General features: G+C 41.6%; 1 protein-coding gene across 6 annotated transcripts in view; it reads left to right on the top strand.

The window, feature by feature from the left end:
• The window catches only part of NEK11 (NIMA related kinase 11), a 567803-nt gene that overhangs the window by 439426 nt on the left and 113045 nt on the right, over positions 1-15332 (top strand). Inside the window, exon 16 of one of the 6 annotated variants that reach the window (XM_029589339.1) lies at positions 3389-3579. The exons of the other annotated variants lie outside the window; for them this stretch is intronic. Within the exon in view, the coding sequence (XP_029445199.1) occupies positions 3389-3428 (40 nt within the window). The 3' untranslated portion in view covers positions 3429-3579. Of the gene's footprint in view, positions 1-3388; positions 3580-15332 lie in introns of those variants that run through there. 6 annotated transcript variants of the gene reach the window in all.

The raw sequence follows: 15332 nt of genomic DNA, 5'->3' as shown, positions 1-15332 counted from the left end.
GCGAGATCTGCCGGATCCATGGCCTTGCAAACTGTTATGATGGACGAAATCCGGAAGTGGATCCTTAGGCCGAGGGAACAGTTGGGAGGCAGAACTCCCACTGGGCAAATGGAGCTTCACCTGGAAACCCGCGACTCCTCCAGAGGAGCTGTGGGAGCCCGGGTCGCAAGGACTTAGGAGTCTTCACCCTGGAAGTCCGAGATCCTCCCGGGAGAAGCCCGTAGGGACCCGGACCGCTGGGACTTAGGTGGAAACGACGAAACCCAGGAGTATGGTACGAACCGGAGTCTTGGCAGACGGCGGGCAAGCAGGAGTCGGAGTCACGGACCGGAATCAAGGCAGGCAGAAGACAAGCAGGATTCGGAGTCACGGACCGGAGTCAAGGCAGGCTGAAGACAAGCAGGAGTCGGAGTCACGGACCGGAGTCAAGGCAGGCTGAAGACAAGCAGGAGTCGGAGTCACGGACCGGAGTCAAGGCAGGCTGAAGACAAGCAGGAGTCGGAGTCACGGACCGGAGTCAAGGCAGGCTGAAGACAAGCAGGAGTCGGAGTCACGGACCGGGGTCAGGCAGGCAAAAGTCAGGCGAAGTAGAATCACTAGGCAAGCAGGAGTCCGGGAACCAGGCAGAGATCGAGACAGGCAGGCAGACAGACAGCGGAAACCAGGAACCAGCAGGAACGACGGCAACTAGCAATGCAAGGCAGGAACCGCGTTGCAAGGCACTTTGGAGAGGAAAGTGCCTTGTTTAAATCCCCCGGTCGGCGTCTGACATCACGGTGGGCGTGTCAGCACATCCGGGTGCTGGCAGCAGAAAACGCTGGCCCGCGCGCGCATTCCCCTGCTGAGGGGAGGAGTTCTCGGCGGCGTCTCCCTCGTGGAGACGCCGCTGCCATGCGGTCCGGAGGGCCCGAAAACCGGCGGATTGCAACGCGGCAAGGAGAGGTAGGTGCCCGGTCACTAGTCTAGTGACCGGGATCGTAACATATAGCTACCCTTAAAATAAGGCTTGGGGGAAACTAGCACAGAGCGGCTAATATACTACTAGTTGATGAAACCTAGTATGTTAGTCACATAAAGACACTAAAGATATTCATTTGAGATTAATGTGGGAGACATTTTGTATTTGTTACGGCTCAGGCTGCTGTGCAGCTTCTCCTCCACCTGAGGAATGCAGTGAACCATGTTCTGAACTGTGCTCTCCAGTATGTCCCTGGTTTCTTGCTTTAGCCAATCCTACAGCCTCCGCTCTTCCAGGGGACCTCCTTGAGCACATTCTCCTGGCTGTCCAAGCTCCCCTTGCCTCCCTGCACCACACCCAGACTCAAGTTCTACTTAACCTTGCCTATCCCTTGCCTCAGTGCTTCATCATCGAGTTCTATTTAACTCCTTGCTCTAGCCACATCTGCCTTGTGGCCTTCTCAGGCCTTTCCTTTATTTGTCTCTTGGCAGTTGGGCCTTGTGATTCCAGTCTCTGTCTTGTGGCCATCTGGCCTTCCACTCTTGTCTCTGTCTTATGGCCTCCCAGCCTTCACCTCTGTCCGTACCTAGCCCTGAGGTTCCTCTTGGCCTCTTCCTGACTCTAGGCCTCTTCTGTCTCCCTGATCTCTGGCCCGGCCTAGCCCCGAGGCCTCCCTTGGCCTCTTCCTGTTGCTAGGCCTCTCCCTGACTTTACCCTCAGGGCCTTTCTTGCCTACTCTGCCTTCAGGCTTTCCTGTTCTATGTTCTGTGTTGTCCTTGTCCTGTTCTGCCTTGTTCTGTCCTAGTTTGTCTGTGCCCTAGCCTCTGTTCCAGTTCCACACTCTGTTCCAGTTGTTTCAGTTCACTCTTACCTCTACGCAGCTCCAGTCTGTTCCTGAGTTCCAGTTCACTCTTACCGCTATGCAGCTTCAGTCTGTTCTTGTGTTCTAGTTCACTCTTACCTGCATGAAGCTCCAGCCCAGCCTGCACTCTGTTCCTGAGCCCAACCCAGCCTGCATCTAGTTCCTGTGCTCCAGCCTAGCCTGCACAGCCTGCCTTGCTCCAGCCTAGCCTGCACATCCTGCCTTGCTCCAGCCTTACCAAACTGCCCAAGCTCCAGCCATCATGCCATCCTATGCCACTCCAGAGGTGGTATCCACCACGCTCCACCATCACTGGATCTCCCACCAATATTATTGTTAAAGAAAATGTGAACATAAAATGATCTGATCAGTGAAGAGATCATCAGTGATCCATCCTTTCTCTTTATTTCCTTGTGAATGAATGAGGACATCCAAGATGAGACCAAACAGGATACATCCTAGAACATTAAAGAAGTTTAGAAAGGTTCTGATAGCTCCATCAGTAGTCCTGTGTAATCATTCTTTGAAAACAGCAGTTGTTTCAGAGAACTGGCAACAGGCAGGCATCATCCTTCTTCACAGTAGTGAGAATATGGAGGATTCTTATAACTATGTTATATGAGAAGGTGCGGAATATAAATACGTGCAAATAAATAAATAAAATAAACTACAGGCCAAATAGTTTGACCTTTGGAGAGGGTAAATTAAGAGTCGCTACTAAAGGAAACATTAATGGAGTATCTTGAATTCAGAGGGAGTATATTAGACAGAGCTGGTCAATTTTTTTGACAGAGTGACCAAAGAATCAAATTGGGAAGGTCATTGAATGTAGTGTACTTAGATAAGGAAGGCAATTGATATTGTTTCATATAGGAGGCTCATAAATAAACTGAGCAGACTAGGGTCCTTTTTACTAAGCATTTTTCCCAGAGGCACAAAATGGGAGGAATTCTTTAGTAAACTGAATTAGAAACTGGCCAAGCAATAAATAGCCAAAGATATGGTAAAGAAAAAGAGAGGTATCAGCAGATTACCTTTGGGATCAATCCTCTGACTAGTTCTGTTTAGAATTTTCATTAGTAATATTGCAGATAATATTAAGATATGCAACAGGTTATACTCGCCAGATGGAGTTGAAGAAATGAGAAATGATCCAGGAAAACCTGAGAGCTGGGTAAGAGTTTGGCACTGTAGCAGGCCAATTTGTGATTAGGCATTTGGGGCACCTCACAGTCCCTAGATATACAGAATAAACACACAACATATCAAACCTTATGTTTCTTTCAGTAGGCTTAATCACGGAAACAGGAAAACAGTGGAGAAGCTCCAAAGGGAAAACATATGTACAACAAGCAAATAAAAACATAAGTAGAAAAACTTAGCTCTATCTGGGCATTGACTATTTATATATTGCCAGCTCCCTCACACTAAAGAAACAACTCGGTAAATTTTAAATTATCTCAAGAAAAAGCACAGTTTTAATTGTGATGCCACTTTCTGAGCTTTATCTTGCAGCCTTCTCTGTGGGTTTCTTCCTCTTGGCCTCATTCTGCATCTTCTCCTTCCAGGCCTGTCCTGTATACCTGGTCCATCTGGATGTGGAAGTGACTCAGTGACCCCTTGGACTCAGGAATGAACCCTCTACTGCTCAACTGCGATGATACTAATAGTAGTTAAGAACATACACTCCTTCTCATACCCTCCCCCTCTGTATAAACCTATGGGAGTGCTTGCCCATACTAACTGTATCTTCCTGGAAAAAAAAAATCTACATTCCCATTATGCTTCCCTGGTTAGTGCTTTATTTTAGGAACCATGACTTTAATCTCCCGATGGAATCCATTTGAGTGTTTGATAGTATGTCATCAACACAAATATTCATTCCAACAATTAGTAGTGCAGGGACTCCAGTGCACACTTCATTGCTAGGTCATCTTTCTCCAAAACAGAATATTTTGTCTCCTTAGGAAGTAACTTTTGACTAATATATACCACAGGGTATTCCTCTCCTTCCTGGTTCTGCGCTAATATGGTCCCTAGTCTCTCTTCTGAGGCATGTGTGTGCTCCTTAAATGGCATCTTGAAATCTGAACTTGCCAGAACCGGTTCAGAGCAGAGGGCATCTTTCAGCTCTTAAAAAGTCTTTTTGCCTCATTAGTCCTCTGAACACAGTGTGGACTGGTTCTCTTCAGAGGCTGGGTCAAGGGCTCGGCTCTGGTGGCAAAATCTGGGACAAAATGCCAGGAATAATTGGCCAGGGTCAGAAAAGACTTGACTTACTTCTTTGTTATTGGTCTTAGTACTTATTGGATAGCATCCACGTTACTAATTTGGAGTTTGATTATCCAGTTTCCTAAATACTGGCTGTATAATTTAATATTGTTTAATGAAAAGGAGGGATGTAATGTGGTGCAGTCACATTTCATGTCACTTTGCTAGATTACATTGAATTAGCTAGTTCTGCACAGTTTTGAGCCAATAGGGCTTCCGTACAGTTCTGTATGTATACTTAATTGCTTCCTCTTTCTGTGTGAGTTGAGTTGCTTTTGTTATAGGTCCATTTTACCATGTTAATAAAAGCACTGCTTTACTGTTCTTGTAACTAGGAAGCATCCTTGGCCTGTTTGTTTTTCTTTAGAAGGCATTCACTTATTTAAACAAACTCTGCTGTGCCCCTAATCTATAACAAATGTACTTGAGAGACATATGCCAGAAGGCATGGCCTGGATTTGTTTATGCTTCTTGCTAGTTCAAGTCTGTTTATGCTCCTCCTCAGGTTTTGGATATAATGCCATCAAGTTGCCAGGGGTCAAAGGTTCAGCTAGAGCAACTACCCTGACTAGAAGTTCCATTATATATCTTAATAAATGTATTTAGTTCAGTTTTGAGCATTGATCTTGATTTTTGAAACACACTGGAACTTTATACGTACTCCCTTCACTGACAGCATTTTTTAGTTTGATATAGGAAAAAAATCACAATTCCAATGTCCATTAGAGTCGCCAGATATTTCCAGATTGTCAGTGTAAAATTTCTGATTTCTTGATATATATTCATACATAGGAAAACTTGGAATCCAAGTCCTAGGTGTGAGACATGGATAGGAAATAATGTCCCAACATGTTGCGGATGCCTCTTAAGTGCCACAAATTAGAACAATTACTGAACTTATAGAAGAAATGTCCTTCCCACTCAATTAACTAGCATCATAGGCACTACTGGAAAGATGTATGACAGGAAAGACATGACAGGCAGCAAAGTGGAGGAGTAGCACTTTGTATAAAAAAAATAATATTAAAGCAACAGATATGCAGGGGGTATGAGAAAAAGAGGAGGAGCTGTGGTTTACTTTGAAAGGAAATGGCACTTCCATCTACATTGAAGTTATCTACAGATCTCCAATACAGACTGAAAAGATGGATAGAGATCTAGTTAATGACATACATAAGAATGCAATGAAAGAGAGGAGGCTTTGCTGGTGGAAGATTTTAATCTGATGATTGTTGATTGGACCATCTGTGAAGGTTCTATGCGTGTTAGGCTGCTTTGACATGTTTATGATTCTTCGCTCATTTCAAATCTGCACTCCCATCTGCCCTTCCTGGTCCTTCATTTGTTCTGAATCCAGGCAAAACTCAACATACCACCAGTGGGTTTCTTTGGTTGGGAGGAGTAAGGGTAGGGGGAGAAGAGAGATCCTGCACCATGACCCTTGAGAATCAGGTCTTCTCATAGAAAAAGTGTTGTTCCAGTCGTATACATTTTTCTGATGTAAAAGATAAAATAGCAGAAGGTGACAAAATGTTTTCTTCCAGAGTTACTATGCAATCAAACATTCAGTCCAGCAAAACATACAAAACTAATCTGCAATGAAGGGTCCTGGAATCTTTTTGGCCTCCATTTCCTACAAGACTTTCGTAAGAACAAATGTGAAATTATCTTCTTTTACAGACTCCCTTTGTATTTGCAATCCCTACAGCCCCTCAAGAATGACTCTGCTCTTCTGTCATTGGAATGGATACCCCCAAAAAGATTGCCTTTTTATATCTTTCAGTTGCTTCTCCTGGTTTAGATCTGAAGTTACATCTATAGTTAACTCAGCTAAGTGCCTATTAAGACATGCCAAATGCCGTTGACATAAATTTCTCTCTACTGTGCATAAGACTATTTGAATCTGCTTGCAGATTTTAGATTTTCAGTATAAAGAATAAAAAAATGTTATTATACATCTCAACTTCAGTCTTCTCTTAATTGTCCTCACAAATTGCTTTAAAATTGTGAAACACTTGACTGGTAATGACATCTCTGCTTCCTCATCAGGTTATCATATTAGTTGTGATGCATTAGGAAAACGTTTTTTTCATGATAAAGTTGTGGCTATCTGTGACCAGTTTTCAAATTGTAACATCCTTGATATTCTTCCAGTTGATCCGGATTGGGAGACCTGGAAACAGTTTTCAGTGGTTTCTGCCCATGTTGTGTGTAGAAACACCGTGATCTCCACTAGATGGCCCTAGGTTCCTTTCTTAGTTAACTGCTAGGAGGAACATACCATTCCCTAAGGTACCTCAAGGGTACCTTAGGGAATGGTATGTTCCTAGGCAAACATACCACCTAGGCAAACATACCACCTAGGCAAACATACCACCTAGGCAAACCTCAAGGGGAGGTCCCCTTGAGGTTTGCCTAGGTGGTAGATTCTTTTTCTGCAAGGGAGGGTGAACCTAGGAGTAGTGGGGTCAGTGTGTTTTTTATTTCAATGAGGGAGGAAGTGTTTCTGTGTGCTCTCTGAGTAAGGCTCCATCTAGCACTACAAAGGAGAGACATAGCCCTGTCAGTGCTTTCTACTAAAGGCTGGAGGGAAGGGGGATCAGAGAAGGGTTTTGTCTACTCTACTAGTTTTGTGATAATTTTGAGTCTGTTCTGATCTGCATTTTCTAGGAGGCAGAAATCCCCGTTTAGGAGTGCAGGAGGAATCTGCCTAACTTTTTCATTCAGCTAAGAAGTGTTTGCAGAGTCCATCACCAGAGTCTTGTTTTGATTATGCTATCCCATCTATTGGGAAGGAAGTGGTTTTTATTCCCTCTTCCTTGCCCAGGACTGGAAGTTAAGATCTGCTTCCAGAGTAGACCTTTATCCCAGAAAGTTCCCACAATAATTGAGTTTGAGAGAAGAAAGAGGAACATCTAGAGAACCCCCAATCAGAGTCCCCAGGCTGGAGTTCAGGACAGGTGACATGGAGCTCATGAACTGTGGGCAGCAGGGACCCTACACAGCTAGAACACCCTGGCCACATTGGGATACTCACCCTTCCCAAATGGAGGAAACAGATATCTCGATTTCCCACACTGAGGAAACTTATACAGGAGAAGAACTGTAATTATCCTGTACTCTAAAATTTCTAACAAACCTGGATATAAATGGACTTTAATTTTTCTATACATCTTGATTGCATTATTATAATTCCTAGTAAAATATTATTTGAACACCCAGTCTGTGAGTCATGATTGGTCTGTTCAGGTACTTGCTCTAAAGAGCTATGGTAGCACACACACATGGGAGAACACTAATGCCTGGGCCAAGAAGATTAGCCTTCACTCCCACAGAAAGGACCCACACCTTGGGGATACAGGAAAGGGGAATGAGAAGTAAGAAGACAGCCCCCCATTATAAATTATTTTATGGCTCTTCAGGAGTTGTGCCATCTGCCAAGAAATGGCTACATGTGTGGCCTACTAATGCTTTCCTACTGTCATCAGGAAATGCTTGAAAACAGACCTGTGTTTTTCTATCTACTCTGCTTAATTGCTTGTTGTCAGAGGGGTTGTTGCCTCTCTTGCTGAAACAAGCTTCTGTTCATTTTCTTAAGAAATCATCACTGGACCCATCGATTTCCAGTCATTATTGTCCAATTTCTTCACTTCCTTTTTTGACTAAATTTATAGAATGTAAGATCTGTGGACCCTTGCTGCTGTGGTGAGATTGGCTCAGCCTACAGGGTGGGCCCTCACCAACAAATGGCGGAGCTACATTAGGAAGAGACTGACTAGGAACTTCACCTATACCAACCCCTTTCCCCTTGGGTTGGGCCCTTTGGTTCCAGGGGCCGACAGGTCTTAGGCGATAGTCTCTGTAACAATAGCCTAGGCGATTATCCAGGGCCAGGCTAGGGTCGAAGGCAGGTGGCAAATGAGAGTGGTCAATGTTCAGGTGAGAGTCAGAGGCAGGAGGCAAATGAGAGTGGTCAATGTCGAGGCGAGGTTCAGAGGCAGATGGCAAACAAGAATGATCAATATCCAGGCAATGGTCAGGTCCAGAAGTCAGTCCAAGGGAAGTCAAGATGGGCTGGAGAGACAAGGCAAGGCTAAGCTGGAGAGATGAGGCAAAACTGGGCTGGAGATATGCGGCAAGTATGGGCTGAAAAGATGAGGCAGGAATGCAGACAGCAGCAGCAATACTCTAGGCGTTTCTAATGTAGAAGACCCATTGCCGAGGTGAAGAGGAAGGGTCCAAGGAACCCTTTTATAGGGCAGCTGTAAGTGATGTCATCCAAGGGCACCATAGCTTTTTCCCATGGTGGGCCATTTAAATGTCCGATAAATAAATAAATAATACTGGGTTGGGCTTACAGGTGCCTAAGGAAACTGATGGTGATGATTTCGCATCCCACTACGCAGGCAGAGGTGGCAGCTGCTGTGAGAGAAGGACCCGGGACCATTGGATATGGGGTGAATATAGAGACTTTCAGGAACGTCCCACAAACTGCCAAATGTAATATAGAGATGGCAGTACTGATACAGCTCCAGGATCTCTTGATTAACCACCATATCCTGGACCAGTTTCAGTTCAACTTTTATTAAATGAAGCATATTCACTGGTCCCTTTAGAAACTGGTATACCACAAGGCTCTGCCCTTCCTGCCCAGCTATTTAATATTTATATTTCATCTCTTTGTAAACTGTTGGCAAATCTGGATGTTGGGTACTATCTTTATGCAGACATCCAGTTTTTCATATCTGTACCATGCTGTGCTACTTTTGGTGAGACGTTTACAATAGTATCTCTTTGCTTGTACTCAGTTAGGAGTGGCTTACCAATAATAAGTTGTCCTTAAATATTGCCTAAACAGAAATTCTAATGCATGGGCTGCTTTCTTTCTTCTGATGTTCCTAAAATTGTTTCCTTTGAAAATTTTCAGTACTTATTTCATGGCATGTACATAACCTGGCGATTATTTTCGACTCTGCCCGCTCTTTGCATCCCCTGGTTAACAATGACATAAATAATGCTTTAGTTGCATTTGTTATGCAGACTTAAGCCATTCTTGCCATTTGATGACTTTTGATCAGTCTTGCATGCATTGGTTATTTCTTATCTGGATTATGCCAATTCGGTATATCTTGGTCATCCTTTGCCTACTATCAAAGCACTGCAAATTGTGCAAAATGCAGCAGCTTGGGTGTTAACTGGCAGTAAAGTAAGGGGTCATGTCTCTCCTATTCTTGTTTTTCTACATTGATTCCCCATTCAAGTTCGTATCAAGTTTAATATTCTTAACTTTAATCCATAAAGCATTAAGTAGTGATTCACCAGCTTATTTTATTACTTTACTAAAAGTTTACAGACCTTTGCGTTCTCTTCATTCTACTGGGAAGAATCTTTCAGATGTTCCCTCAGTCAGAGCAGCTCACTTAGCAGAGACCCAAGATAAGATCTTCTCCATTTCAGGTCCTACTCTTTGGAGCTCGCTTCCTGAGCATTAAGAGTGGAAGAGAATCTATCCACCTTTAAAAAAAAAAAAACAGCTGAAAACTCTAATGTACAATATACTTGGGACTTGGGAATGCAGGAAATGACTTGATCTTTGCTATTAGCACTCAAGTCTTGTGAAAACAGTGGATGGCATGATTTTTGCTATTAGCAGTTTGTTGAAGCTTTATTTGTCAACTTTATTTGATTGTAAGTTGTGTGTGTGTGTAAGTTGTTGGGGCATGGTAGTGGCTCATGTTTGTTTACCTGTTATTTGTGTGATTTTTATGAATATTTTAATTGTTCTGTGCAAGGAATTATAGATGTTGCAGAATATAAATAAATATAAAACTATTTTATAATCTTTCTAGGTTGTGGAGAAGATCATAATTTTTCAGGTGCTGTGTCAGCTGCCTCCGAAATCCTGCAAGTTCGGAAGCAGCTGTTATGGCACTGGTTACTTACTGGGGTAAAGCAAGAAATCATTGCACTAATGAAGAGAGAACTCAATATTCTTGGCTTATTAGACTGTAGTATAAAGGGATAAAAAACTGTAGTCAGAAGTCCATATTCAAAAAGGTTTGTCCGGCTAAGTTTGAGACTTAGCTGTACAAACCTCAGATGTTCATTTTCCTGCTCCTTGCAGTGGATAAATTATATGACTCAGAGTCTTTCTGGCGATGGGCCTTAAACGTAGCTGGGTCAGTGCTACCCAGCTAAGTTTATTTGGATAAATCTGGTCATGGAAAGCAGGTCTAGAATTGTCCAGGTAAACTTACCTAGTTAATTTTAATCCTAACCCGGTATATTCAGCAGGTTACATTTCCCACTGAATATCCTGGCCAAAGTTAGCCAAGTAAGTTTACCAGGCTAACTTCTCACTCCCCGTGCTGCTCAATATTGACCCCTAAGGTTATATAGCAACATCAATAGTTTTTACACTTGTGAGAGAGGATTTCAAAAGTGCCTCTCTTTGATGTATTTAGATGTAAATGGACATTTTTGTTTCTGTGCTGTAAGTACATTTAAATTCTTTTACATTTATTTTTTTTAATTCTTTATTTATCATATTTAATGTAAATTATTTCAAGCATACAATCTTGATTAGAAACTAGTGGGTTACAAAAAAGAAAACTCAAGATAGTAAACAATATTTTACAATTTAGGAAATTATTCATCCCTCATATATAGTCCACCTTTTTTCTTAAACATCCCTGTAAATGTTGTATCAATTACAGGGGAAATTCATACATTTTCTTTTCCCCTTCTCAGTTGACTGTATTTTTTAAGTGATAAGGATGCAATGGGTTGAAATAAATCTAGCAAGATTCAACTAATACCTTAATAAAGTGTGTGTTCCATAAAATATATAGTCAGCTTGTAAAAACTGTTTATTATTGGGTCCTTTATGGTGGACTAAATTCTTTTATATTTAACCTTGTCTCGTATATGTTATTAATGGTATCTTCATGAAAATATGTTCACAACTATTTACAGAAAGTCTTCAACTTAAGGCATTTCAAGTTACAACATTTCTAAATTGACACCCCTTATCCAACTTATAAAGCTTGTTTTAATTTTAAGACATTTACCTGTCTTCCAATGGGCGCACATTGATTTACTGATGACCATGAGACCTGATGAGGGTGCCGTCAGTAGGAGAAGCATCAAGGACTTCCTATCCTCTAAACAATGTCAATGTAATGTTCTGTAAGCATGCTTTGGGACATTCCTCTTTAGACAAAAAAAAAAAGTTATGTTTTAAAATGCATCAGTACTTTTTACAGTACTATATGTTACTAAATTCTGTGTTATTTTGGTGAAAATAGGATATTGGGCTCTGGTGCTGGAACCAAGCCCCCGTTTTATAATATTTCAATGTATGATGTGATTTTCAGGAACTAGTGGTGTTTGAAGTCTGAGGATTTCCTGTATTATATTATCAGCCTGATAAGGGAGCCCAGGTAGAAACAAACTGGGTCAGGTGCTGTCAGAATTTCCATATACATATATAAACTTGATGGGTAGATTGTTGCAAGCATCAGAATTTCAGAAATTTTTCTTTATCACATGGCCAGATTAAAGTTGTAGGACTGGTGCAGATTTGTGTTAAACTCACTAAACACAGTTGAGTGATGCAATATTTTCAGTTTTACATTATTTCAGCACATTTTTTATGTTTAAATACAATTGCCTTTTTAAAAGAAAATTGAATAATTTCATGAGCATGCTGGGCTGTAATGGTCTGGATGTATTGATGTGTAAGACATCCTTGGGCAGGACTAAATGCAGAATATAATTATTAAGCTAATATTGAAGATGACTGCTCCTGATGGCCACAAGTTGTTTATTCAGTCTAAAAAACTAGTCGTAAATAGAACATTTTGCAGAGATCTACTTAGTAGAGTGCTGCCACTCCCTTTGTACATTGTCATAAAATTTTAGACTTGTTTCTTCATTCCCATTTCAATATATTCTGGTCTTCATAGTCTCAATTTTTGATGGTGACACAGGAATACATGGACAAAGTACATTTGTATGGGATGACTAAACTGAAATTGTCTGACATGGAGATATTTTTATTTTCCATTAAGACACAAATTTTGGATCCCATGCAGTGAATCTGCCATTTTCAAGTCATTTCTATGTAAATTTTTCCATGATGGTATATGTATAGTCCATAAATAAAATTGAATATCTTAGCTGGCATAGTGTATGGTTTAATTCTTGAACAGAATCTTATTTGTGTTCATTCAGATCTAAGTTAAATTAAAATGCTTGATTGGATCCGATTTTATCTGGACTATAATGGATTATCCCTAGTTATAACTCTATTTCTGCTGGATCCATGCTGTGTTGCACATAGTGATGAGAATAAAATTAATGCACATTAGGTTTTAGGTATCACTACATGTCTCCCTTCAGAAGAAGAAAACTGCCATGATGGTACTGATGATAAGATCAAAGACTCTTTGGTATGTGCATGCATTTAATTAATAAATATTAATTAATCTGAATAGCTACATTAAATCATATTGCTGGTCAGGCCAAATCCCTGATTCAAGTCTGATGACCAAATCCCTGATTCAATCCCTGATGACCAAGTCTGATGACCCCATTGCAGCGTTGTCTGTTGGGGTCATCAGACTTGGGCACACTGCAGACTTGACACACTTGGGCACACTTCAGACTTGAGGAAAATAGTTTTCAGTACTTTGGTGGCCCTTACTAGTCAATGCCTGTGAAGAGTCTCCCAAGTCATCCAGGCACACCAACTCAGGAGGCGGGAGTGAAGATAGTGGGATTAAAAGGAAGAAAATTAAAATAAAAAATGAATATTGCAAGTCAGACTTGCCCAAGAAATATTGCTTGGATTATTTTGTTGACCTTAAGTATATACTTAAATGGTGCTGCATTCCAGTGTCAACTTTCTGTTTTCCCATATACTGTAGACTGCCTTAATGAGTGGGAGAAATGTATTTCAGCAGAAAATGAAAAGCAACATGAATACTAGGAGGCCTATATTCAGAAGCCATTTAGACGGATAACTGAAAAGTTATCCATCTAAATAGCAAAACGGCGCTGTTTGAAACCATATGTAGCCAAATTCTAGCCACATAACTTCCAAATTATGCTCCCAAATTATGAGGCTAGATAGCCTCATAATTTGGGAGCAGGCAGGAGGTGTTTTGGGGCAGGCCAGAGTTAGCCGCATAAGTTATGTGGCTAACTTTGATATCCAGAGTTAGCCGCTTAACCTATGTGGCTAACTCTGGTCGCACCATAAAGCTGTCCTGAAGTTAGCCAGATTTACTTATCTGGCTAACTTTAAGATAGCTGGGTATATTCAGCGGCGCGGCCACTGAATATATCCAGCTATCTTAAAGTTAGTTAAGTATATCCATCTAACTTAACTAACCACTCCATGGCTGAATATGGACCCCTATATTATCACTAAATTACTAGCTTGTTTCATGCTGAAACACTACAGATCATGGATCGATACATCTGGGCAAGCCTTTCAGAATCATTGAGATGAAGGCAGTGAAAAGTGAAGCACTTATAGAACTACCTGTAAGAGAATATGGAGATCCATAATCTGGTCACTATAAAGTGAAATCATATTAATCTTTTATACTTGTTTTCATTACAAAGTTCCTTTTTGTTACGAAAATTTCTCTGAAAACAAGCAATTTGTCATAATCACATAGATGGGTCACATGACTGTGCTCAATCTTGACCAGATGGATTCTTCCAGATGCCTATGCATGGTAGTTCCATACTGCTGTGTTAATGTGGCTCCCCTAATTCTTTTTTTATCTGCCAGAACCATTGGACATATATTTTTCTCTATGACCCAGGTAGCGAGTCCATCAAGCTAGGTTGAGAGAACATTGCACAAATCTCATCTTGGAGTGAGTTTCCTCACTCCGTAGGTCATCAAATCTTCACAAGAGACCACTGTTCTGTTCGTACGTCTCATGTTGAATGTGAAAGCGGCCCCTAACCCCCTACACTAATACTTAACCCTCACCTTGAGTTACTAGGTGGGCCTCCCATAGGGATACAAATACCTGTCTAGGGAGGAGGCACTATGGTAAGGTTCTCTCTCTCTCTCTCTCTCTCTCTCTCTCTCTCTCTCTCAGCCTGCATCATACTGAAACAGGCCTGTCAGCAGACATTGTGAACCGTGATAAACCTTTACTGGCCTGTAGCGCAAATGAAAGAGGTGTAGTTATTGGCCATGTTAGGAGCCGCGCTAACAGTGCAGCTGTTTCGTGGCACACGATAAAATCCTACTTTACATTTGCTCCGCCCCCTGAATATGAAATTAACAAATCACGTTAACTGCTGTTAGCGCAATTTGCGAAATAATCACACGCAGTAACTCCTTGGAAAATGAGACCCATAGTATGTAAACATAATACATTCTATAATATATGAATATAGCACAAATGCATGGCAGACCAAAACAAATGGTAAGGAGAGTGGAGTAGTTTGGGCGAAGTACAAGAATAGGTGAAAATGGAGTAATTGGGGTGAGAGAGGCCGTTTACTGAATAATTTGCGTAATGCAGGAATTGGTAGCACATGTAAGTTTTGGAGGACTTGTGGGAGAACTATATATAGAAAATTGCTGTAATTTAGTCAGGATATGATGAATGTATACAGTATAACAGTGTCCAGGTTGTCTTTCTCCAAGAATAGTTTTTTCTGCTTTAGTCACTGGAGGTGGTGATTTGGGATTCCAAGTTTAAATTGGTATCCAGGAGGACTCACAAGCTAAGAACCTCAGATTTTATTAAGATAGGAGTGATTTTTAGAGTCAATGTTAAATGTTTGAGGGACAGAGATGAAGTATTAGAATTAAAACTTCTGTTATGCTGAGATTTAGCTTGAGTTTGCTGGAGGTGGCCCATTTTCAGATCTCTGCAAGATAGTTTATCTTTGCACTGCAGCATCTCTGTCACCTTCCGGCTGATGACAACGGGGAACAGGGGCAGAGCCTGTAGAGACCAATTAATGGCAGAAATTGAGCAGGGCTGAAGCAGCGAGCAGCTTTGGGAGTGGGGGGAGGAAGCCTTTGGGGCAATGGCATGCTCACTCATCCCTTGCTAATCCTGGTGCTCTGGAGGCACATGGTCCCTGGTGTGACCCTTTATAAAGACTGTGGCAGCTGCTGCTGCTGTTGATATTGGAGAATAGGGTAGAGCAAATAGAGCCTCATTCCAAACAGTGGTGGAGCAGGGCTGAAGCAGGCAA

Source organism: Rhinatrema bivittatum, chromosome 2 (genome assembly GCF_901001135.1).
Source record: "Rhinatrema bivittatum chromosome 2, aRhiBiv1.1, whole genome shotgun sequence".
Taxonomy (NCBI): Eukaryota; Metazoa; Chordata; class Amphibia; order Gymnophiona; family Rhinatrematidae; genus Rhinatrema; species Rhinatrema bivittatum.
Note: the sequence above shows the minus strand (reverse complement) of the source record. Positions and strands in the feature narration are given on the sequence as shown.